This window comes from Delphinus delphis, chromosome 4 (genome assembly GCF_949987515.2).
Source record: "Delphinus delphis chromosome 4, mDelDel1.2, whole genome shotgun sequence".
Taxonomy (NCBI): Eukaryota; Metazoa; Chordata; class Mammalia; order Artiodactyla; family Delphinidae; genus Delphinus; species Delphinus delphis.
Genome location: NC_082686.1, coordinates 133,388,372 through 133,414,851, shown reverse-complemented (window position 1 = coordinate 133,414,851; position 26,480 = coordinate 133,388,372). Strand labels below are relative to the sequence as shown.

Genomic DNA, 26,480 nt, shown 5'->3' with positions numbered 1-26,480 from the left:
CTTCTGTCCCCTGGTTGAGGCTACCCTTACTTTTCTGTTAGGTTCTACCTCTTATACTTCTGCTACGATTGAATCCTCTGTTTATGTTCCCCAGCCCCACCTCTGTCCCCAAATGAACTGATCATTTTTCCCTCCCTACGCTGTGTTTGCTCCTACCATGAACCTTCATTAAGAATCCATTTACTGTTACTGATGAACCTAGTTACAGGGCAGGAATAAAGAGGTAGACATAGAAAATGGACTTGAGGACATGGGGTGGGAGGGCGAAGCTGGGGCGAAGTGAGAGTAGCATCGACATTTATACACTACCGAATGCAGAATAGTTGGCTGGTGGGAAGCAGCAGCATAGCACAGGGAGATCAGCTCGGTGCTTTGAGATGACCTAGAAGGGTAGGATAGGGAGGGTGGTAGGGAGGCTCAAGAGGGAGGGGATATGGGGGCATGTGTATGCATGTGGCTGATTCACTTTGGTGTACAACAGAAACTAACAGTATTGTGAAGCAATTATACTCCAATAAAGATCTGTTTAAAAAAAAATCCATTTACTCATTCATGTTTTCTGTTGCCTTCAGTGCTTTTAGCAATATCCAGTCACTTTTTGCCTCAAAGTACCTTACTGTGGTGACTTTGACATAGAGGGTACTAAATAAATATTAATTACCTTGATAAGCAACTCATTACATTAATTCTTCTTAAAGCAATGCATAATTTGAGTTGATGTGAAATGGTGTTTTTCTTCTTACTTTCCTTTCCATAAAAACTTGTGAGCATAGCTCATTTTACTTTTATTAATACATTCATGAACAAAAGAAAAATGTAGGGAATTTTCCAAATTCCTGACAGATAATGATTACATTTATCAAATTCACGTTGCATGGATATAATTTTTTTAAAGGAGTTATTGACTACAGAATTATGTATGGCATGCATGTCTGCTGGATGCTGTCTTCTAAAAATACACCCATATGAATTGAATGAAATCTAGTCTCCTTGGTAGCATCGTTCTATAAATTGATAAGGAAAACACATATGTATTCTGGCTAGGTTCCACCTTGCTAGAACAATATCATTTACTTCACTCTAGAACTTTCTTCCCTTTTTTCTTTTAAATAGGTCACCCCAAACTGGCTATGGAAAGACCCCTTCTTCATGTTTTCAGTGGTCCGTTAAAGGAATTTTTACATATTTCAGAAATGTGATTAAATAAATATTTGTCAATTTTAAGATTGTAAATTTCCCTATGCATGGCACCTTTTAAAAATAGGGCTTTATTGGTCTCAGGAAAAGTTCACACTTCCTGGAATCTACATAATTAATATGATCTAAGTCATTTACTTAGAATGATGTGTTGGTTTTGGATAGTTTTTCCATTATGTTTGTATAATGGGCCTTCTAGTCTTAAAAATCAGGAGAATTTGTTTCTTTTTGGCATATTTAGTGAATAATATGCATTTGCCCGGTTTAAAAAAGCTATATTTATGCGTGAGCCTCCTGGGCATTACAAGTCCTGGTTTTTAATACATTACAGTAAACCCAAGTAGTTGTCTTTCTAGAGCCATAGATCAGAGAGTAATGTGTAGTGAGAGATCTTTTGTACCAGTTAGTGCTCTTATATGATAGTCACATTTAATTTGGCATCTAATGATTTGACAGATATTCTTTTGATTTTTTCCTAAAAATATAGTAGATATTTTTCATATTGAAATGGGGAAAAAATAGCTGAATGTATCCACTTTAATTGATAATTTATATATATGAACAACTATATCTACTTGATTCTTTATGCATCTTGTAGACTCCTTTTTTCAAGGGGGCAAGGCACTATGTTTGAAAGCCTCATTTTTATAGTTATTTACTTTATATACTCCTTCCCTATGAGGGGTATTAAAAATGGCATCATTAGCAACTCGTTTAATGTAACATATTTATTAGGTACCTATTTTGTTTGAAATACACCAAGAAGTAGAGCATAAGAGCCTATGATATTTGCCTTTAAAGATATATATATTTGGGAACTTAATACATAAAAGTAATTAAAGAGTTTGTTAAATAATGATTCAAGTTTAAGATACATCACAAAGTATTATTATGTATGCTTATTAGATAGTATTTACAGGTACACTGTGCTTTTGGCCACGTAATTCTAGGCAACTAGAAGCCTTAAAAAGACTTCTAGGGAAGATAGGAACTGACATGACCTTCTTCGAGGATTAGTAACAACGATTAGAAAGAAACGTCCAAGCAGAACATTCTGTACAACGTAGGAATCAGTCCCATGAACAAAGGCACAGAGGTGGAAAGGCTTTTGGGAGGAGGAGAAAGTACTGTGTAATCTAATGTGACAAGAAGTGAGGAGATAAGAAAGGAGAACAGCGGTTCTCCCTCCTTCCACCTGGCCTCCTTATGTGGTTGGGTAGGGCCTGAGACTAGTTCTGCCTAATGAAAGTAGCATCCCCTGTGGACCAGAGCATTTAATTGCTGGTGTGAGACTGTAGTCTGTTCCCCTTTCTGGCACAGTGACGAAGCTGCCTTCAAATCGTGTGTCAGCTCCATGAATCTGGATCCTTGCGTGACTGAGCAGAGCCCTCTGGCCAAGCTATCATAATGCTAAAGAGAAATAAAACACTAATTGTTTAAGCCACTGAGATTTGGGAGTTGGTTGTTAACCACAGCATGTATAACCTAGCCCAGGGGTCCTCATCCCCCAGAACCGGGCCACACAGCAAAAGATGAGCCGCAGGCAAGCCAGCCAAGTTTCATCTGCCGCTCAGCATCCCCCGCATAGGGCTGAACCATCCCCCCCATCACTCACATTACCGCCTGAACCATTCCCGCCCCACCCCCGCCACGTGGAAAAATTGTCTCCCATGAACCCGGTCCCTGTTGCCAAAAAGTTTGGGGACTGCTGACCTAGCCTATCCTGATTGTTAAGGCATCTGGTGGAAATAATAAGGGAAAAGAAGTTTTTAGCTGCATGTTCTAAAGACCTGACATTTTTTAAGAAATAAGCCCAAGTCACTCCCAGATTTCCACGTAGAAGAAGATTCTACAACATAAACTAATGTCTTACATTAGACATGAAAAGCTAACTTAAGAATTGGAGAATGTATTGAAACAACCTTGGAAACAACAAGATCTAGGTAAAAGGATTGCAGAGTTATCATTGGATAAAATAATTAAATGTATTATTTTCAATTATTAGTTACCTCTATCAGCATTTATCAAAATTATCCTGAATTCTTATTTTTTTCTTCTATCATCTCTCTGGTTATAATGTGATTAATTGGTGACTTGTCATGCATTATCTAGTTAATTTGTATTGTATTTTTACCTGTCTTTAAAGATATTCAGGATTGTATTTCATGTTTTCCATACACTCATCTTCTTGTTTTTTTCTTCATAAACACATTTTCAGGTCACATTGAAGTAGTGAAATTACTTGTGGCACACGGAGCTGAAGTGACATGCAAGGACAAGAAGTCTTACACACCTCTCCACGCAGCAGCCTCTAGTGGGATGATCAGCGTGGTCAAGTACCTTCTTGATCTTGGGGTTGATGTAAGCAGTACAGAAGAATGGAGCATTTTGTGTGTTTGTGATTTTGTTGTTGGCAGAAGTTATTTCAAATTTAAAAGATGATTTCTTACAATAAGATTTTTGTCTTTTAATAGTTTTATGTTTATAGTCCTTCACATAATATACAGTGCACTGATGTCTGACCAAGCCATGAAGTTAGTCAAATGTATTAAGAGGTAAAATATATTCCAAAGGTGAACGGTTGATTGACAGAAGTTTTTCTTTTCCATCACATTCTAGGCCCTGTAGCTTCATTTCAGCTATGGAAACCAGCAGATCAGACATATTTGGATTATTTTCCTAAGTGGCTGGGTTATTGTTAGTATTATTTGCCCAGTTTGTCTAATATTTCCTTTAAATGACCGTAGCTGTTCACATTACAGGATATTGGCCAGAGGCAGGCAGGAAAACTAGAGGCTTCTGGCCCATTAGCTGCAAGTGTTCCTTACTGTATGATCTCTTTGGTTCAGAGGGGTTGCTCCTTCATCTGAATATATTTGATTACGGAACTGGGATAGCTAAGAATACCTGGAACTCCCACAGTCCATCCTTTAGGCACAGTTCTGACAAACTCATCTGGTCTTTAAAACACAGATGAAAAAGCAGCCAGGTAGAAGGAGAGAGGGAGGTAGTTTAGATCAGCTGCAAAGACAGAAAGATAGGTGGTAATCTGGTTGGACAAAGAATACGTGGCAGAACTGTGGAGCTGGATAGCCTATTAATTTAATTTAAGAACTTTGTGAAGCACTTAGTTATTGAAAATGTAGGGATCAAAAATTCAAACACATTGTTAGGTAGAAGCTTGTAGAGTGCAAACAGATGAAAGTTTTATTTCAACTCAGCAGTTCCTAGCTCTGTTTCAACAGAGTGACATAATGCCTTAAGAGACCCTTGATCTAGATAAATGAGATAGCCTTGTTTCTGATCACTGTTTCAAGTCCATTCTGGTGCAATTTTTAAAGCTTATGTTATTGACAGCAAAATTATAAACTCTGGTGAGAGTGTTCTTCAGAAAAAGTGGCCAGACTTAGAGCCATTTAGTGACATGTGGCCTCCAATTGCATGACGTAGTTTCCTAGAGCTGAAGTGAGTGACTTAAAACAATAAATTTAATCTCTCAAAGTTTTGGAAGCTCCGAGGGAGAATCTTTTCTGTGTCCGCCAGCTTTTGGTGATGAAATCTAGATAACCTGACTAAAGTTAACTGTTGCTTTTTCACTTCCTCTAATTTCTGTTACCAGAGATGTGAGAAAAGAAAATGTTAAATAAAGTTGTGATAAGTTGGGGCCAACCACAAGGTTAGAGGGCACAGTCTCCACACAGGACTGACTTCAGTTTTGATGATTCACTAGAAGGACTCCAGAAACTCACTGCAAGCTATTATACTCACAGTTATGGTTTATTATGCAGAAAAGATACAAATTAACATCAGCCAAAGGAAGAGACACACAAGGCAGAGTCTAAGAGTATTCTAAACACAAAGCTTCCATTGGCCTCTCCTTACAGAGTTAGGACTCCTTACTCTCCCAGCATCAGAACGTGACATATGCACATAGTATTGCTAACCAGAGAAGCACTCCTGAGCTTTGTTTTCAGAGTTTTATTGGGCCTCCACTACATAGGCATGATTGATTGATCAAAATTGCTCATATGGTTGATTTCAGTCTCCAAGTCCACTGATACCAGCGGACCCAAAGCCCCTCCCCTCCATCACATGATTGGTTTATGTGGTGTGGTTGGCCCTGCCCTAAAGACCCGCTGTGCCTGCTCCTGCTCTCAGGTCCAGGGTAGCCAGCTCCCACCCTGGACAAGGACACAGCTGTCAGGTGTGCCATAGATGACCTCCCAGAAGACAGGAGCGAAAGTACAATTCTTTACCACAGAAAAGTTATGTAAACTTTAAAATATTCATCCAATATATTTTTTAAGAAATAGAAAGGAAACTTCAGTTACATGAATTATTTCTCAATGTTGACTATATTTTTTGAGCATATTCATTTTGGTAAAATGTCAGTATGTAGGCTGGAAAATATCTAAAGCCCAAGTTTGTTGCAAAAATGAATTAAATAGAAAAGGATGTCAGTCATTTTTAAAAAAATCTTTCTCTCTACTAATCACCAACTTTATTAACCTTTTGTCACTGTAAATAGCAGAAAATATGCGTGTTTTTCAATATGTGTCAGAATTTTCAGTTTGTGTTCATTTTTCATGATTCTTAGAATTAATTCTGTGGTTGTCCCTTCCCTAGAATGCTTTTAAAAATACATTATTTGTTTTCATTTTCCTAAAATATCTCTTGGAATCATTCAGTTTTGTCATGAAGTAGACATCGTATATATGAGTTATGTTCCCTGAAGCTACAAAATCGTTTGACACCAAAATGTTGTTATGTTCATTTTTTTATTGAAGTTTAAGATTATAAGCCATATCTGTGTATTTATCCCTGTTTGTTTCTCACTTTAATAATTAGATTTCAACCACAGTGTTGCTAAAATAGCTCACAGCGATAATTAGGAAGACTGCTTTAAGATTGACAATTTTTTTCTTCCAATAGATGAATGAACCAAATGCCTATGGAAATACACCTCTTCATGTAGCCTGCTACAATGGACAAGATGTTGTCGTGAATGAACTTATAGACTGTGGTGCTAATGTAAATCAAAAGAATGAAAAAGGGTTTACTCCTTTGCACTTTGCTGCTGCATCAACACATGGAGCATTGTGTTTAGAGCTTCTAGTAGGCAATGGGGCCGATGTCAATATGAAGGTATGAAGTAATATCAGAATCCCTATCTAGTATTTAGGAGTTCACTGTAGTATCAGTAGCTACTAAAAAGGAGTGAATTACTGATAACACACAGATGAATCTTAAAAATACTATGCTGAGTGAAAGCGTTACACAAGAATATATTCACTATTTCCATTTATATAAGGTTTTAGAACAGACAAAATTCCAGTTATATGGGGTTCCATACGCTATAGTTGGGGAAATAAAAAAAAGAGAGAACAATTGTTGCCTCTGGGAGGAGAGACTGATGAAAAGGGGGCGTGGGGGAACTTTCTCTGTGGTGGTAATGTCCTGTATTTTGACAACTTTGTTATATAAATAAGTGTTAGTCAAAACTCATCAGGTGGTACATTTTTTGTATGTCTCATTGCATGTAAATGTTCCCGTAGAAGGTTACAAATCAAACAAATACTGAACCCTAGTTAATGATATGCATACCAAAGTGTTTAGAGGTAATAGGTAATGATATCAGCAGCTGACTTTAAAAAGCATCACTTAGGGACTTTCCTGGCGGTCCAGTGGTTAAGACTGCACGCTTCCACTGCAGGGGGCACAGGTTTGATCCCTAGTCTTGCATGCCACGCGGTGTGGCCTACCCCCCCCCCCAAAAAAGCATCACTTAATTGCACGGGTGGGTAGAGAGATGGATGTATGATAATGCTCACATAGTAAAATGTTAGTGGTAGACTCTAGGTGGTAGGTATATGGGTGTTCACTGTAATATTCTTTCAACTTTTCTGTTTTGAAATTTTTCACAGTGTTAGAAAAATTAGAAGACTGATACAGTGTTTTACATATAAGAATAGTTGCTTTTTGGTTTTTTGGTCATTCACTTCCAAGAGTGAACATTTAAATTTAAAAATATGTGAAAATTCTGGAGCCAAAATGTACGTACTTTACTGCATAATTCTTTGGAAATGCACCTGCAACCACAGTTTTGAACATAACTACGTCATAATGTGTAATCATCATTTTATATTTTCCAAGATGCTTTCACTGATTGCTTCTGTATTAATTTATTAATTCATTCTTTGAGCACTTGCCAAACCATGTCTTGTGGTGTAAAGAAAAGAAAACCACAAACAAAATTGAACCGTTTAGGATTAGTAAAAACATTTAAGCTTCAAATGTTTTCAGAGCTTTCATTGCATAAAATTTCAGCTTCTTTTGTAGGTGTGATGAGCCAGTGTTTTTCAGACTGATAGAGAAAGGAGTCCATTTTCTTACCTGTCTAACTTTAGAAAATCCTTTAACGATGCCACTGACCCACTCTGACAGCTGTAGCAGCAGCAAGCCCATCTATAATTAGGTCGTTGCTCTAAATTGCCCCTTGCCAGCTAAAGGACAAAATTTATACATATCAACTTATGGAAGGAAAGGGCATGAGATATCATAAAGAACTCCTTTCTGGTTAAAATGTCTCTTTTACGAATATACATTTAAAGCTTTCAGTTCTCAATCAAATCACCAACTAAACTAAAGTTTTATTTTTAATAATTTAAATAACTTCTAAATATTTACTGATAAGTTCAAACTACTTATTTTGATTTGAAGAATTCCTGCTGTTTGGATAATCAGTGCCTAGAAAAAATATCAGAATTCTTGTGGGGGTGGGAAGTTAGTTACTTGTTTCCTCAAAAGCCTAGTAATATTTTTTAATGAAGAGTTTTTCAAAATAAAAACTTTGAAATTATCTTCATATTCTTCAAACGAAAAGATCTCATCAAGTAGTTTTAGTCTCTGTGAGACCCCTTTATGATAAAGGGGCTGTAGTTAAAATTATCTTTGTTAAATATTAAGTATCATGAAATAAGAGGCTTACCTATATCATTAACTATTATGCATTTTTTAGTTTATATGGGGCTGGGTAAAAATTAGGCTTTCTATTTTATACAGTGCCATTTAGACATGACTGTTTACTATAATTTGAAGATAATTAATCGCTTGCTTCATGTCATTGCCTACGTAGCTGACTCTAGTACCTATGATTATTTTTAAGTCTGTATTTTCTTTTGAAATGTTGAGATGAGAATCAGTTCTACAAGAGGGTCACTTGTAGTATAATGCTTAGCAGTGGTTTTATTTGAAGTTACCTCCCTAATGATTTAGAAAATTCAGTGGTAGATTTTACACATGACAAGGGAATGTTTTAGCAAAACAGTTAAGATGTGGTGGTTAAGTAGATTTGAAGACAACAGACCATGATGCTGGTTTAAAAATAGATTTCATAAAAGTTGCTTTAATTTTGTCTAAGGACGTATGACATCCTGCTGATGTGCAGTTGCCCAGTTATCTTACTGCCGAGTTCCATTGAAACACACTCCCTAAGTTGTTGATGACTTCTGAGGTACCGTCCAACTGACATTATGTAAAAATTGTTGATAGCAGTGAGTTTTCAACGCATAAGAATTTGCATTCATTCAAGAATATATCTTCGTTCCTGACACTATGTTTCCTGTATTTGTCAAATCGATGCTTATCGAATTATTGTTTGACTAACAAGTTAAGGCTTTGACATTTGCCTTGGAGGAAAAATATTATATTTGTTGACCCTAAAGTTCTCCTTATCAAGGCACCTTTCTCCTTCATCTTTTCCTCCCATTCCATTCTCTATTTTGATTTTTCTGTCCTTGATCAGGTTGTGGATGACTAGAATTGGAATGTGAACTTAGATTTGTAATTATTCAGTTTATAAGTTTTTTAATTGGTTGTCCTACAGAATACTACATAGAAGTAAAATGAATGGGTTTTTTTACATATTTATTAGAGTATAATTGCTTTACAATGGTGTTTTAGTTTCTGCTTTATAACAGAATGAATCAGTTATACATACACATATGTTCCCATATCTCTTCCTTCTTGCATCTCCCTCCCTCCCACCCTCCCTACCCCACCCCTCCAGGCGGTCACAAAGCACCGAGCTGATCTCCCTATGCTATGCGGCTGCTTCCCACTAGCTATCTACCTTACATTTGGTAATGTATATATGTCCATGCCTTTCTGTCGCTTTGACACAGCTTACCCTTCCCCCTCCCCATATCCTCAAGTCCGTTCTCTAGTAGGTCTGTGTCTTTATTCCTGTCTTACCCCTAGGTTCTTCATGACATTTTTCTTTTCTTAAATTCCATATATATGTGTTAGCATACGGTATTTGTCTTTCTCTTTTCTGACTTATGTCACTCTGTATGACAGACTCTAGGTCCATCCACCTCATTACAAATAGCTCAATTTTGTTTCTTTTTATGACTGAGTAATATTCCATTGTGTATATGTGCCACATCTTCTTTATCCATTCATCCGCTGATGGACACTTAGGTTGTTTCCATCTCTGGGCTATTGTAAATAGAGCTGCAATGAACATTTTGGTATATGACTCTTCTTGAATTATGGTTTTCTCAGCGTATATGCCCAGTAGTGGGATTGTTGGGTCATATGGTAGTTCTATTTGTAGTTTTTTAAGGAACCTCCATACTGTTCTCCATAGTGGCTGTACCAATTCACATTCCCACCAGCAGTGCAAGAGTGTTCCCTTTTCTCCACACCCTCTCCAGCATTTATTGTTTCTAGATTTTTTGATGATGGCCATTCTGACTGGTGTGAGATGGTATCTCATTGTAGTTTTGATTTCCATTTCTGTAATGATTAATGATGTTGAGCATTCTTTCATGTGTTTGTTGGCAGTCTGTATATCTTCTTTGGAGAAATGTCTGTTTAGGTCTCCTGCCTATTTTTGGATTGGATTGTTTGTTTTTTTGTTATTGAGCTGCATGAGCTGCTTAAAATTTTTGGAGATTAATCCTTTGTCAGTTGCTTCATTTGCAGAGATTTTCTCCCATTCTGAGGGTTGTCTTTTGGTCTTGTTTATGGTTTCCTTTGCTGTGCAAAAGCTTTGAAGTTTCATTAGGTCCCATTTGTTTATTTTTATTTCCATTTCTCTAGGAGGTGAGTCAAAAAGGATCTTGCTGTGATTTGTGTCATAGAGTGTTCTGCCTATGTTTTCCTCTAAGAGTTTGATAGTTTCTGGCCTTACATTTCGGTCTTTAATCCATTTTGAGCTTATTTTTGTGTATGGTGTTAGGGAGTGACCTAATGTCATACTTTTACATGTACCTGTCCAGTTTTCCCAGCACCACTTATTGAAGAGGCTGTCCTTTCTCCACTGTACATTCCTGCCTCCTTTATCAAAGACAAGGTGACCATATGTGCGTGGGTTTATCTCTGGGCTTTCTATCCTGTTCCATGGATCTTTCTTTCTGTTTTTGTGCCAGTACCATACTGTCTTGATTACTGTAGCTTTGTAGTCTAGTCTGAAGTCAGGGAGCGTGATTCCTCAAGCTCCGTTTTTCTTTCTCAAGATTGCTTTGGCTATTCGGGGTCTTTGTGTTTCCATACAAATTGTGAAATTTTTTGTTCTAGTTCTGTGAAAAATGCCAGTGGTAGTTTGGTAGGGATTGCATTGAATCTGTAGATTGCTTTGGGTAGTAGAGTCATTTTCACAATGTTGATTCTTCCAATCCAAGAACATGGTATATCTCTCCATCTATTTGTATCATCTTTAATTTCTTTCATCAGTGTCTTATAGTTTTCTGCATACAGGTCTTTTGTCTCCTTATGTAGGTTTATTCCTAGGTATTTTATTCTTTTTGTTGCAGTGGTAAATGGGAGTGTTTTCTTGATTTCACTTTCAGGTTTTTCATCATTAGTGTATAGGAATGCAAGAGATTTCTGTGCATTAATTTTGTATCCTGCTACTTTACCAAATTCATTGATTAGCTGTAGTAGTTTTCTGGTAGCATCTGTAGGATTCTCTATGTATAGTATCATGTCATCTGCAAACAGTGACAGCCTTACCTCTTCTTTTCCAATTTGGATTCCTTTTATTTCCTTCTCTTCTCTGATTGCTATGGCTAAAACTTCCAAACTATGTTGAATAAGAGTGGTGAGAGTGGGCAACCTTGTCTTGTTCCTAATCTTAGTGGAAATGCTTTCAGTTTTTCACCATTGAGGATGATGTTGGCTGTGGGTTTGTCATATATGGCCTTTATTATGTTGAGGAAAGTTCCCTCTGTGCCAACTTTCTGCAGGGTTTTTATCATAAATGGGTGTTGAATTTTGTCAAAAGCTTTCTCTGCATCTATTGAGATGATCATATGGTTTTTCTCCTTCAATTCGTTAATATGGTTTATCACATTGATTGATTTGCATATATTGAAGAATCCTTGCATTCCTGGAATAAACCGCACTTGATCATGGTGTATGATCCTTTTAATGTGCTGTTGGATTCTGTTTGCTAGTATTTTGTTGAGGATTTTTGCATCTATGTTCATCAGTGATATTGGCCTGTAGTTTTCTTTCTTTGTGACATCCTTGTCTGGTTTTGTTATCAATGTGATGGTGGCCTCGTAGAATGAGTTTGGGAGTGTTCCTCCCTCTGCTATATCTTGGAAGAGTTTGAGAAGGATAGGTGTTAGCTCTTCTCTAAATGTTTGATAGAATTCGTCTGTGAAGCCATCTGGTCCTTGGCTTTTGTTTGTTGGAAGATTTTTAATCACAGTTTCAATTTCAGTGCTTGTGATTGGTCTGTTCATATTTTCTGTTTCTTCCTGATTCAGTCTTGGCACGTTGTGCATTTCTAAGAATTTGTCCATTTCTTCCAGGTTGTCCATTTTATTGGCATAGAGTTGCTTGTAGTAATCTCTCATGATCTTTTGTATTTGTGCAGTGTCTGTTGTTACTTCTCCTTTTTCATTTCTAATTCTGTTGATTTGAGTCTTCTCCCTTTTTTTCTTGATGAGTCTGGCTAATGATTTATCAATTTTGTTTATCTTCTCAAAGAACCAGCTTTTAATTTTATTGATCTTTGCTGTCATTTCCTTCATTTCTTTTTCATTTATTTCTGATCTGATTTTTATGATTTCTTTCCTTTTGCTAACTTTGTGGGTTTTTTGTTCTTTCTCTAATTGCTTTAGGTGCAAGGTTAGGTTGTTTATTTGAGATGTTTCCTGTTTCTTTCTTTTTTTTTTTTTTTGCGTTACGCGGGCCTCTCACTGTTGTGGCCTCTCCCGTTGCGGAGCACAGGCTCCGGACGCGCAGGCTCAGCGGCCATGGCTCACAGGGCCCAGTCGCTCCGCGGCATGTGGGATCTTCCCGGACTGGGGCACAAACCTGTGTCCCCTGCATCGGCAGGTGGACTCTCAACCACTGCGCCACCAGGAAAGCCCGTGTTTCTTGTTTCTTAAGGTAGAATTGTATTGCTATAAACTTCCCTCTTAGAACTGCTTTTGCTGCATCCCAGAGGTTTTGGATCATCATGGCTCCATTGTCATTTGTTTCTAGGTATTTTTTTTATTTCCTCTTTGATTTCTTCAGTGGTCACTTCGTTATTAGTAGTGTATTGTTTAGCCTCCATGTGTTGTATTTTTTACAGATCTTTTCCTGTAATTGATATCTAGTCTCATAGCGTTGTGGTCGGAAAAGATACTTGGTACCATTTCAGTTTTCTTAAGTTTACCAAGGCTTGATTTGTGACCCAAGATATGATCTATCCTGGAGAATGTTCCATGAGCACTTGAGAAAAATGTGTATTCTGTTGTTTTTGGATGGAATGTCCTATAAATATCAATTAAGTCCATCTTGTTTAATGTATCATTTAAAGCTTGTGTTTCCTTATTTATTTTCATTTTGGATGATCTGTCCATTGGTGAAAGTGGGGTGTTAAAGTCCCCTACTATGTGTTACTGTCGATCTCCCCTTTATGGCTGTTAGTATTTGCCTTATGTATTGAGGTGCTCCTATGTTGGGTATATAAATATTTACAATTGTTATATCTTCTTCTTGGATCGATCCCTTGATCATTATGTAGTGTCCTTCTTTGTCTCTTGTAATAGTCTTTATTTTAAAGTCTATTTCATCTGATATGAGAATTGCTACTCCAGCTTTCTTTTGGTTTCCATTTGCATAGAATATCTTTTTCCATCCCCTTACTTTCAGGCTGTATGTGTCTCTAGGTCTGAAGTGGGTCTCTTGTAGACAGCATATATATATGGGTCTCGTTTTTGTATCCGTTCAGCCAATCTGTGTCTTTTGGTGGGAGCATTTAGTCCATTTACATTTAAGATAATTATCGATATGTATTTTCCTATTCCCATTTTCTTAATTGTTTGGGGTTCGTTATTGTAGGTCCTTTCCTTCTCTTGTGTTTCTTGCCTAGAGAAGTTCCTTTAGCATTTGTTGTAAAGCTGGTTTGGTGGTGCTGAACTCTCTCAGCTTTTGCTTGTCAGTAAAGGTTTTAATTTCTCCATCAAATCTGAATGAGATCCTTGCTGGGTAGAGTAATCTTGCTTGCAGGTTTTTCTCCTTCATCCCTTTAAATATGTCCTGCCGGTTCCTTCTGGCTTGCAGAGTTTCTGCTGAACGATCGGCTGTTAACCTTATGGGGATTCCTTTGTGTGTTATTTGTTGTTTTTCCCTTGCTCCTTTCAATATGTTTTTTTTGTATTTAATTTTTGACAGTTTGATTAATATGTGTCTTGGTGTATCTCTTTTTGGATTTATGCTGTATGGGACTCTCTGTGCTTCCTGGACTTGCTTAACTATTTCCTTTCCCATATTAGGGAAGTTTTCAACTATAATCTCTTCAAATATTTTCTCAGTCCCTTTCTTTTTCTCTTCTTCTTCTGGAACCCCTATAATTCGAATGTTGGTGTGTTTAATGTTGTCCCAGAGGTCTCTGAGACTGTCCTCAGTTCTTTTCATTCTTTTTTCTTTATTCTGCTCTGCAGTAGTTATTTCCACTATTTTATCTTCCAGGTCACTTATCCGTTCTTCTGCCTCAGTTATTCTGCTATTGATCCCATCTAGAGGATTTTTAATTTCATTTATTGTGTTGTTCTTCGTTGCTTGTTTCATCTTTAGTTCTTCTAGGTCCTTGTTAAATGTTTCTTGCATTTTGTCTCTTCTATTTCCAAGATTTTGGATCATCTTTGCTATCATTATTCTGAATTCTTTTTCAGGTAGACTGCCTATTTCCTCTTCATTTGTTAGGTCTGGTGGGTTTTTATCTTGCTCCTTCATCTGCTGTGTGTTTTTCTGTTTTCTCATTTTGCTTATCTTACTGTGTTTGGGGTCTCCTTTTTGCAGGCTGCAGGTCCGTAGTTCCCGTTGTTTTTGGTGTCTGTCCCCAATGGCTAAGGTTGGTTCAGTGTGTTGTGTAGGCTTCCTGGTGGAGGGGACTAGTGCCTGTGTTCTTGTGGATGAGGCTGGATCTTGTCTTTCTGGTGGGCAGGTCCACCTCTGGTGGTGTGTTTCGGGGTGTCTGTGGACTTATGATTTTAGGCAGCCTCTCTGGTAATGGGTAGGGTTGTGTTCCTGTCTTGCTAGTTGTTCGGCATAGGGTGTCCAGCACTGTAGCTTGCTGGTTGTTGAGTGAAGCTGGGTGCTGGTGTTGAGATGGAGATCATATTATGTGGAGCTGGGAAGTCTCTTGTGGACCAGTGTCCTGAAGTTGGCTCTCCCACCTCAGAGGCACAGCACTGACTCCTGGCTGCAGCACCAAGAGCCTTTCATCCACATGGCTCAGAATAAAAGGGAGAAAAATAGAAAGAATTAGAAGAAAGAAAGAAAGAAAAAAGGAAGGAAGGAAGGAAGAAAAGAAAAAGAAGGAAAGAAAGAAAAGGCAGGAAGGAGGGATGGAAGGAAAAAAAGAAAGAAAGAAGATAAAGTAAAATAAAGTACGATAAAATATAATAAAGTTATTAAAATAAAAAATAATTATTAAGAAAAAAATTTTTAAAAAACAGACGGATAGAACTCTAGGACAAATGGTGGAAGCAAAGCTATACAGACAAAATCTCACACAGAAGCATACACTCACAAAAAGAGGAAAAGGGGAAAAAATCATAAATCTTACTCTCAAAGTCCACATCCTCAATTTGGGATGATTCGTTGTCTATTCATGTATTCCACAGATGCAGGTACATCAAGTTGATTGCGGAGCGTTAATCCTTTGCTTCTGAGGCTGCTGGGAGAGATTTCCCTTTCTTTTCTTTGTTTGCACAGCTTCCAGTGTTCAGCTTTGGATTTGGCCCAGCCTTTGCATGTAGTTCACCGGAGGGTGTCTGTTCTTCACTCGGACAGGACGGGGTTAAAGAAGCAGCTGCTTCGGGGACTGTGGCTCACTCAGGCCAGGGGTGCGGGAGGGGCACGGCGTGCGGGGCGGCCTGCTGCGGCAGAGGCTGGCATGAAGTTGCACCAGCCTGAGGCTGTGCGTTCTCCCAGGAAAGTTGTCCCTGGATCCTGGGACCCTGGCAGTGGCGGGCTGCACAGGCTCCCCGGAAGCAGGGTGTGGATAGTGACTTGTGCTCGTACACAGGCTTCTTGGTGGCAGCAGCAGCAGCCTTAGCGTTTCATGCTCATCTCTGGGGTGTGCGCTGTTAGACGCCCGTCTCTGGAGCTCCTTTAAGCAGCGCTCTTAATCCCCTCTCTTCGCGCACCAGGAAACAAAGAGGGAAGAAAAGGTCTCTTGCCTCTTCGGCAGGTCCAGACTTTTCCCCGGACTCCCTCCCGGCTAGCCGTGGCGCACTTAGCCCCCTTCAGGCTGTGTTCACGCAGCCAACCCCAGTGCTCTCCCTGCGCTCTGACCAAAGCCCGAGCCTCAGCTCCCAGCCCCGCCTGCCCCGGCGGTGAGCAGACAAGCCTCTCGGGCTGGTGAGTGCTGGTCGGCACCGATCCTCTGTGCAAGAATCTCGCCACTTTGTCCTCCGCACCCCTGTTGCTGCATTCTCCTCCGCGGCTCCGAAGCTTCCCCCCTCCGCCACCTGCAGTCTCCACCCGCGAAGGGGCTTCCTAGTGTGTGGAAACCTTTCCTCCTTCACAGCTTCCTCCCACTGGTGCAGGTCCCGTCCCTATCCTTTTGTCTCTGTTTATTCTTTTTTCTTTTGCCCTACCCAGATACGTGGGGGAGTTTCTTGCCTTTTGGGAGGTCTGAGGTCTTCTACCAGCATTCAGTAGGTGTTCTGTAGGAGTTGTTCCACGTGTAGATGTATTTCTGGTGCATCTGTGGGGAGGAAGGTGATCTCCACGTCTTACTCTTCCGCCATCTTCCCCTCGTCCCCAAAATGAATGGTTTTTATAAAGCAGTATAGCCCTGGTTTTTCATAACCTTGCTTATCATGAACACTGCCTCATTGATTTTGTCACTTACCGATTTTTTTTCCCCACTCTTCAAGTGTTTATTCCATAATCAGTTACTGTAGAGAACAGAACCCCAATTGTATATAGGTTGAAAGCAAGAAATATACAGTTTCTCACAATATATCCAGTTGTCAACCCAGATAGCTGTCACACCTGTTCCCACCCCACCGTGTACTTTAAATTTTGGTCAGATAAACAAAATACCCCAAATACTTCTTTCCTTTGTGATGGTCACATGTATGTTTTGATTAACAAAATAATTTTCGGGAAGAAAAGACTTTACCTAACTCGCAATAAAAGATATCACCTAACTCAGGCGTTGTTTTTCTTCATATGTGGAATTCCTCTAGAATTTCAGAATTTCTACATCAAACACACATACAAGGCCAGTCTGGTTTATTATTTTAAGTAATTTGAGAAAATAGCTAACATTATTTGTTACAAATAATTATAAACAAAATAATGTGTAAAGTTTTTTAAGTGAATTATAGTTTCTGAAGTTAATTCTAACATTCACTTTTCCTTGGTCAAGGAGGGATTCAGCATTTCTTAGAACAAAAGAATTGTAGCAGTGTGAAATTTTTGAACTGTGGGCAGCACATCCTGGCAGTACCACTTCCAGTGATGTGACCTTGGTCGAATCATTAATATCCTTTGTGCATCAGTTCCCCTACCTGAAATAGGAGTGATGCTAAGATTACACCACACCCACCACTCCAGGCCTTTTTAAAACTATGGGCATTGAGGTTTCTGTATATTTGTGCTTTATGATATACATACTAAAAAATTAGTTCATAATTTCAAACAGCTGTTTTACTGCCACAGGCTTCAGTTAAACTTAACGCTTGAGTGTAATAGTTCTACAGAGTAAAGTTGCAAGAGGATATTCAGAATAAAACTAACAATTACATGGTACAGATATAACAAGAATTTTAAATCTCTTGTGTGTTTATTTCAGAGCAAAGATGGAAAAACCCCACTGCACATGACTGCCCTCCACGGTAGATTCTCCAGATCACAAACCATTATCCAGAGTGGTAAAAAGTATTTCTGTTTGTTTTTTTTCTTAAGTGTAGTAAAAGCATCCACATAATGGTATTGAGGAATTGTCATAGCAGTATACACATTTTTGACACTTGATATCAGAGCTCATGAAAATCAGATAATGAATTTTAAATGCCATGTACATGTATCTTTTGTAATTTTGTTTTTCATTTATTTTTGTATTGTTTCCCTTAGATTATAAATATAATTTCTCTAGCAGTTAGTGTTGGCTTTTTTAAAACATGCTAGATAGAAAACTCTGCCTTTCTACTGCGAACTGTATTATATATTAAGAAAACTTTGTTTCATTTCTCTCTTCCCTTCTGACTATCTTGACCTGTTTTTAGCGTTTTCATTTCTTTTCTGAACTTGTCTTCTTTTGCATTTGAATTAGTACTAGGCAGGCTAAACTTTTAAATAAAAAGAACCTTTGGGTACTTTAAAGTAGTATTTTCACAAGCCATGTTCCAAGGAACTGTTTATTAGTAGTCCTGAAGACAATAGCTGTTCTGATTTTGCAGGGAAAGGGTAGGAATAAGCTCATGATCAAATAATTCATAAAATATTGCATGCTGTCTTCTTGGTGACACAGAGTGTGCACATTAAAGCTTTGGAAAGTCTCACTCTAAAGAAATGTGTTTAATTTCGTTTAAATACAGTGGTTTCCAAACTTATTGGATGCCCAGAACCCTTTTGTAATTTTTAAATCTGTTAAAATCTTATGCTTGTTCACAAAATTGCTTTAAGTGTGAAATCTAACCCCAGTGCCTGGCCCAGTAAATGTGCTGTGGATGAAATCTATGGTTAAATTGCTATACCCATTAGTTTGTGCTTTTTATAATTGCATTTTATATCACTTTCCATGTAATAGATTTGACTTGATCGTTATATTAGTCCAGTGTCTGATAGTATGTCCTTTATTGCAGGAGCAGTAATCGACTGTGAGGACAAGAATGGCAACACCCCTTTGCACATAGCAGCAAGGTACGGCCATGAGCTGCTAATCAACACTCTAATTACAAGTGGTGCTGACACTGCAAAGTAAGTACTTCCCAAGGTAGTGTTGATGCCTTGTCAGGGAAACATGTGGATTTTGTCCTCAATGTAGTACTAATTGCTTGAGATTTATCCTCTTTTTATTGGTGATGTAATAGAATAGAATGTTTAATGTGATTTCATTGGTAAACCAGCATAGGGTATTTTTATATTTTTTTACCCCAGTTCTTTCTAGATTATGAATAACATACTAAAGTTTCCTTGTAAGATTTTGTTTGAAAGATGGATTCTCTTGCATGCTCTGCAGAAAGAAACACCCTACTTTTAAATTGATGTTTATCATTCTTATGTATGTTTTTAAATTTTTATTACCTTTTTTATATGTTTATTAACATGTTTTAAATCTTCTGTTAAACTTTCTGTAAATGGTATGCTACTGTACACTTTTTAACTTTTTTTTTTGTTTTTTTACATGAAGTTGTTGGTTTAGCCATGTAGATATAAATTTGGGCTTTTTTTCCTCATCTCTATACGTAACTAGTTCATTCATTTTATAAAATTTAATTCTTGTGTAAAGATTTCACAATTTTTATTCATTCTCATTTACAAACACAAGTTGCTTCCAAGTTTTTACTATGACAAAAATTACTGCAGTGAACATTCTTAAACATTTTGCCTTGTGGTAATGATTCTCAACATCGGGGCAGGGGGAATGGGTTTTGCTCCTGAGGCAAATGTCTAGAGACATTTTTGGTTGTCATAATTTGGGGAGGAGAGTGTTACTGTCATCCAGTGTAGGTAGAACCTGGGGGCACTGATGACATCCTACAGGCACAGGATAACCCAGCCCCCCAGAAAATCCATAGTGATGGTAGTGATGGTAGTGCTGAGGTTGAAAAGTCCTGCTCCTGCTCTAAGAGGAAAGTTGCTGGATAAGTTAAGTATTGAATAGTTTCTTTTTAATTTATTTAAGTGATTGCATTGTGATGAGGACACTGTCCTGTTCACTTTAGGCGTGGCATACATGGAATGTTCCCCCTCCATTTGGCAGCCTTAAGTGGTTTTTCAGATTGCTGTAGGAAACTTCTTTCTTCTGGTAAGTGGAACCTTCACAGACAGATTATCCCCTTTTACCTCCCCAAACCACCCCCCGCCATCTCCCATTTTAATACAGTCTCTTTATCCTGCTTTTCCAGAATCACATATAGATATGTCCATGTGTGGATCATTTATTAACCCCTCCTAGAAGATGTTGGACCCTTTAATTTTAAGATTTGATTTTCTCTTCAGCTCTGGGAAAGGTTTTATTTTTCCAGTGATTTCCTCCTCTCTCTCTTAGTTGGGGAATGGGGTGTGGAATATTTCTAGAGCAGTCCCTTTGTGTCTAGAAGTAAAATATCTTCATTTGCATGCTTCCTTTTTAAGAGCCAGTGGCCAGTTTACAATATCTTGTAGGTTTGTGAAATTATTTATGCCATATCTAATTACTGTCTTAAAATACCACATAATCAGTTTGAAGCAAAACAGGATCAATAGCTTTCTATAACTATTACTACAAAATTATCCTTATTAAATGCATAGAATTACTAAATATATAAGATTTAATTTTTAATGATATTCTATTTCTTAGCGTGTTAGGAAAGTTGAACAGATTTTGTATATTAATACTCTTGATTGCTAAAAGAATTACGGGAAAATTTCAGTGAAAATTAACATATTGTGAGACAGACAGTGAGTTTTTCTTAATGATATCTTTTAAGTGAGGTAATTGTGTTTTGAATGTTTTAAGTGTATGTGTGTCCACAAGTCATCACATACCCATTTATCTATGAAGGAGAATTCTAAAAACCTCTTCTCAGTGTTAGTATTAACGTGCAAGTATCAAAGCACCTATGGGTTTAAAAAAAAAGTTTTATTAAGAAATAATTCATGTATCATACAATTCACCTGTTTAAAATTTACAATACAGTGGTTTTTTTCATTCATATTATTTTATTTATTTTATTTTTTATTTTTTTCATTTTAACATCTTTATTGGAGTATAATTGCTTTACAATGGTATGTTAGTTTCAGCTTCACAACAAAATGAATCAGTTATATATATACATATGTTCCCATATCTCTTCCCGCTTGCGTCTCCCTCCCTCCCTATCCCACCCCTCCAGGCGGTCACAAAGCACGGAGCTGATCTCCCTATGCTATGCGGCTGCTTCCCACTAGCTGTCTACCTTACGTTTGGTAGTGTATATATGTCCATGCCTCTCTCTCGCTTTGTCACCGTTTACCCTTCCCCCTCCCCATAGCCTCAAGTCCATTCTCTAGTAAGTCTGTGTCTTTATTCCTGTTTCACCCCTAGGTTTTTCATGACATTTTTTTTTCTTAAATTCCATATATATGTGTTAGCATACAGTATTTGTCTCTCTCTTTCTGACTTACTTCACTCTGTATGACAGACTCTAGGTCTATCCACCTCATTACAAATAGCTCAATTTCGTTTCTTTTTATGGCTGAGTAATATTCCATTGTATATATGTGCCACATCTTCTTTATCCATTTATCCGATGATGGACACTTAGGTTGTTTCCATCTCTGGGCTATTGTAAATAGAGCTGCAATGAACACTTTGAATTATAGTTTTCTCAGGGTGTATGCCCAGTAGTGGGATTGCTGCGTCATATGGTAGTTCTATTTGTAGTTTTTTAAGGAACCTCCATACTGTTCTCCACAGTGGCTGTATCAATTTACATTCCCACCAACAGTGTAAGAGGGTTCCCTTTTCTCCACACCCTCTCCAGCATTTATTGTTTCTAGATTTTTTGATGATGGCCTTTCTGACTGGTGTGAGATGATATCTCATTGTAGTTTTGATTTGCATTTCTCTAATGATTAGTGATGTTGAGCATTCTTTCATGTGTTTGTTGGCAGTCTGTATATCTTCTTTGGAGAAATGTCTATTTAGGTCTTCTGCCCATTTTTGGATTGGGTTGTTTGTTTTTTTGTTATTAAGCTGCATGAGCTGCTTATAAATTTTGGAGATTAATCCTTTGTCAGTTGCTTCATTGGCAAATATTTTCTCCCATTCTGAGGGTTGTCTTTTGGTCTTCTTTATGGTTTCCGTTGCTGCGCAAAAGCTTTGAAGTTTCATTAGGTCCCATTTGTTTACTTTTGTTTTTATTTCCATTTCTCTAGGAGGTGGGTCAAAAAGGACCTTGCTGTGATTTATGTCATAGAGTGTCCTGCCTATGTTTTCCTCTAAGAGTTTGATAGTTTCTGGCCTTACATTTCGGTCTTTAATCCATTTTGAGCTTATTTTTGTGTATGGTGTTAGGGAGTGATCTAATCTCATACTTTTACATGTAGCTGTCCAGTTTTCCCAGCACCACTTACTGAAGAGGCTGTCCTTTCTCCACTGTACATTCCTGCCTCCTTTATCAAAGATAAGGTGACCATATGTGCATGGGTTTATCTCTGGGCTTTCTATCCTGTTCCATGGATCTATCTTTCTGTTTTTGTGCCAGTACCATACTGTCTTGATTACTGTAGCTTTGTAGTCTAGTCTGAAGTCAGGAAGCCCGATTCCTCCAGCTCCGTTTTTCTTTCTCAAGATTGCTTTGGCTGTTCGGGGTCTTTTGTGTTTCCATACAAATTGTGAAATTTTTTGTTCTAGTTCTGTGAAAAATGCCAGTGGTAGTTTGGTAGGGATTGCATTGAATCTGTAGATTGCTTTGGGTAGTAGAGTCATTTTCACAATGTTGATTCTTCCAATCCAAGAACATGGTATATCTCTCCATCTATTTGTATCATCTTTAATTTCTTTCATCAATGTCTTATTTTTTAAGTATATTCACAGAGGTATGTAACCATGACTACAATGGGTTTTAGAACATTTTCATACCCCCCCCCAAAAAAAAACCCTCATTTTCAGTCAGTTCCCCATTTCCTCCCTCCCCCCAGCCCTAAGCAGTCATTAATCTACTTTCCACCTCTATAAATTAACCTATTCTGGACAGTTCATAGAAATGGAATCACCCAAGATGTGGTTTTGTGACTGATTTTTCTCGCTTAGAAATGTTCTGAAAGGTCATCCAGTGTTATAAACATGTATCAGTACTTTATTTCTTTTTATTGCTGAATAATATTCCATTGAATCCTATGACTTTTAAACAAGTACTCTAGCATTTGTTCTAAAACTCCCAATCCTTTAGTGGTAATTTTTTTTTAAATACTGTACATTGTTAATCTATTTTCAATTAATTTTTACCTACTTGTAATTCATAGTTTTGTTTAAGATTGGGGGTGTGTGATTTTTTTTTTACATATTTTTAATGTAATACTCTAATATAAAGTAACATACCTATACTATTACATAAGATATATTCATTCTTGTAGGATTTGATATAGATACCCCAGATGATTTTGGCAGGACCTGTCTACATGCAGCTGCAGCTGGAGGGTATGTTAACAAAATTTTTACTTTTTTTAAGAAGAGGATAGTTGATCATGGCAGTTTTTTTTTTGTTTCATAAAATATAAATCACAATGTTTTATTCACTCTGCCTCATTTGAAAACACGCTTTTATACTTATTTAAACCTACCAATTTCATTATAATTACAATTTCATTACAATTACATCTTCTCAATGTATTTTTCCTGGGTAGGAATTTGGAGTGCCTAAACCTTCTGCTGAACACTGGTGCAGACTTCAACAAAAAGGATAAATTTGGAAGGTAGGGTGTGATACAGTTCCTCTGTAAAGCCTACTTAATGTTATTTACTTAATGACTTTCTTGACCTCCTAATGTGGCTTCTGAGAGTTAACTGAATAAATCTATGACTTTTGCATTGTGATCATGATTTGTTGAGAGGCCCCAATAAGTAGATAACTTCTGAATATTCATTCTCACCCACAGCCTTCTTCCAGCTGGGCCCCTGCCATAGCCCCAGGCTACCAGCCACAGCTTTACTTTATAAGCACTTCTATACCTCTTGTGATGTCATTCCTCTTCCTCCTCCCATAATCATAGCCATGAAAATATAAAACCGCATGGTACCTATGCTCCCTCAAAAAACCCACAAGAGCTGGAGCTCAGTGGTAGTTCTCCATTCCTTCAAGTCATTCTTTTGTTAGAGACTCTGCTGCCTATATTTGGTTCCAGAGCACTAGAAAGAGGGAGGAAACAGGTTACAAATCGATGTGTAATTTTTCTTTCTCCTCTTCTCTGACTCTCCGCACACACCCTGAGCGTGACCCACAGGAAAGCACCTGTGAATGCAGAGTCCCTTTGTAGTCACCCAGCCAATCTGCAGTCTCACTGTTCAGCCCCAGGCCTCATTGCTACTTGCATCTGTGATTGCAGTACTTAAAGCCACCATGATCTACTAAGTTACTTAGAATAGGAATTGACCCGGAGTCTGTTAGAACCACATAGGAAAGGACAGAAGGCAGTTTGAAAAATAGAGGTGAGCATGCTGTAGTGTGTACAGAAATCTAAATATAATGTACACATGAGACTTATAATGTTATAATCTAGTGTTACCTCAATTTAAAAAAAATAGAGGTGGCAATATGAGCAAAATTGTGTATCAGGAGTTTGAGAATTTTATCAGAGTATGTGACAAGAGAGGGTGTGTGTGAATCTGTGTCAGTGCATGGGATTGGGCCAGTGCACAGTAGAATTACGTGTGGTAGGGAATCAGAAGTACATATAAGAAAAGAAAAGGAAAAATGACTATCTGACCCCATAATTATTTTGAAGAACAGACTGTTCTTATAAGCCTGCTAATTGAAGGAACTAATGACCCACAAAATCAAAAATCACTTTGTTTGACTTTGGAGTGCAATTTATAGCTAATTTATTTTTATAAGTGTACTTTAATCCAGCTTATATTAGTTAATTTGTAGCACTTGACGCATTCTGTACTACAATTAGGGCACATTCTGAGTTTAGAAGCTTGAAAGTAATTCAGGGTTAATTGCATTTTCAAAAATACTATTACTATATTATACTATTATCCAATAAAGTAAAATAATGCTTAACTGTCATTTCACCAGGTAAATATTTTAGAAAAAATTATACCATGAAGACTCTGGACTAAATTTACCTTCACTTTTCTGTTTTCTTCTTCTTCTTCTGTTTTGTTTTTTTTTAATGAAAGGTCATGGATAATCATAGCTTATTAATCTAAAGACAGAAACTCCTAAATTTAGTAATATTCTTTTTCATTTCAGTAACTGAGAAGAAGTAAGCTACAAATATTCCATCTCTAGAAATTAACAGTACTCTAAACTCTTCAAAATGATGAACAGCCTTCAAAACTATGCATTTTCTGCTTGAGGAATCTGATATTACTGTGCAGCTCTACCATATAGTTGATATATCAGCATTCTTTTTAAAGCTTCTGTATTTTTCTTACTCTTCATTCCTCTACTGAAACAGGAACAGAAGCTGCTACCTATGAAACATCTCTATTAGTATAGGGGAAGCTTTGTTAAATGAAAGTTTTCTCAGATTGCTGATGGCATTAGGGAGGGAAAAAAAATAAGTTTTCAAGTTTTGGAGCAGAATATGAAGGATATCTGTAATTCACTCAAAAGACTGGAATTGTTACTGTCTGGGGACCATGAAATGATTTAATTGTGTTCCTGTCTTATTTTGTATTCTTAGAGGCTCTTTGCCATCTTAGTTTCTCCTCCAAGCTTTCTGTCTGGCCCTCCAAAAGACTTAGGTATATGGCAGAAATCAATCTCAGGCTTTCTATAAATATTTATAACTGGGTGGATCAACTGTGCTCTTGTTTACTGGTTTGTGTCCCTGACTTTTTTTTTTTTTTTTTAATTAACTTGGGCAAAAAGATCTCCACTGCACTATGCTGCTGCCAACTGCAACTACCAGTGCCTGTTTGCTCTTGTGGGCTCAGGAGCAAGTGTGAATGACCTTGATGAAAGAGGATGCACACCCTTGCACTATGCAGCTACGTCAGACACAGATGGCAAGTAAGTATCATGTGGTGAGAATGAAGGATTGTTTCTATCTGGCAGTTTTTATAGCAAATTTGTATTTCCTTTTTTGTACTTTTTATTATTGATTATCTTTCCCTGATGCTCTAGTAGAGAAAATAAGTTGTTTTCATAATTATTCCTAGTCATAGTTATTACCCACCTACTTCTACTCAGCAGCCTGCGTTATGAACTAATCGGGTAGAAGAAAGATCAAGGTCCCTTTTCATCCTCCCTTCCAAAAACACATCTTAATATCTATCACCTCCATGTTTTTTCCACCTGGCTTCTTAGAGGCAACAGTCTTGAGTATATCATAGGGAAAGGGAAAGAGGCAAGAGGTACACAGACAGTGCCATCCGAAGATTGAGCAGAGATTGGGATGCCAGTATTCTTCAGAGGTAGAAAGTTCATATTTCTAAGGGATCCCTGTAAATTGGTATTCAAATAGGGAATAATTGAACTGGCAGAATCTGGCACATAGTTGGTACTGAATAGTGCTTAAATAAGTAAATTATATAGATAATGGAGTAGTGAGTAAATGTTGTCCAAGAATGACTTAATAAAATCAAAAGAATGAGAGATTTATAAATTCTTTCATAATTAATATTCACCCAAAGTTGATCAGACCCATTTATAGTACCTTAATGTATATTGCCTTCTTGGAAGAAAATGAACTCATTAGCGACAGAGAAGAAATCTTCAATGTCTGTGGTATTCCTCATGAGTCTGGGTCAGTGAAGGGTAGGAAAAACAAATAATGGTTTCTGGGGAAAGATTTTATAAAATGTACTTCAAGGAAGTTGCATTTAATACAGAACTATTTCCTTGGTTTTTAATGTTTACTTTTTTACCTTCAAAATAAAAAGCATAATTTGATGATATTAC

At 37.5% G+C, this 26,480-nt stretch overlaps 1 protein-coding gene across 6 annotated transcripts in view; it reads left to right on the top strand.

Moving 5' to 3' along the window:
• The window catches only part of ANKRD28 (ankyrin repeat domain 28), a 186,682-nt gene that overhangs the window by 129,623 nt on the left and 30,579 nt on the right, over positions 1 to 26,480 (top strand). For all 6 annotated transcript variants that reach the window (XM_060011496.1, XM_060011495.1, XM_060011492.1 and 3 more), the window contains 8 exons: positions 3,416 to 3,558; positions 6,130 to 6,342; positions 17,513 to 17,591; positions 18,525 to 18,639; positions 19,608 to 19,690; positions 22,984 to 23,047; positions 23,254 to 23,322; positions 25,449 to 25,589. In XM_060011496.1, coding sequence (XP_059867479.1) covers positions 3,416 to 3,558; positions 6,130 to 6,342; positions 17,513 to 17,591; positions 18,525 to 18,639; positions 19,608 to 19,690; positions 22,984 to 23,047; positions 23,254 to 23,322; positions 25,449 to 25,589 — 907 coding nt within the window. The remainder of the gene's footprint in view (positions 1 to 3,415; positions 3,559 to 6,129; positions 6,343 to 17,512; positions 17,592 to 18,524; positions 18,640 to 19,607; positions 19,691 to 22,983; positions 23,048 to 23,253; positions 23,323 to 25,448; positions 25,590 to 26,480) is intronic.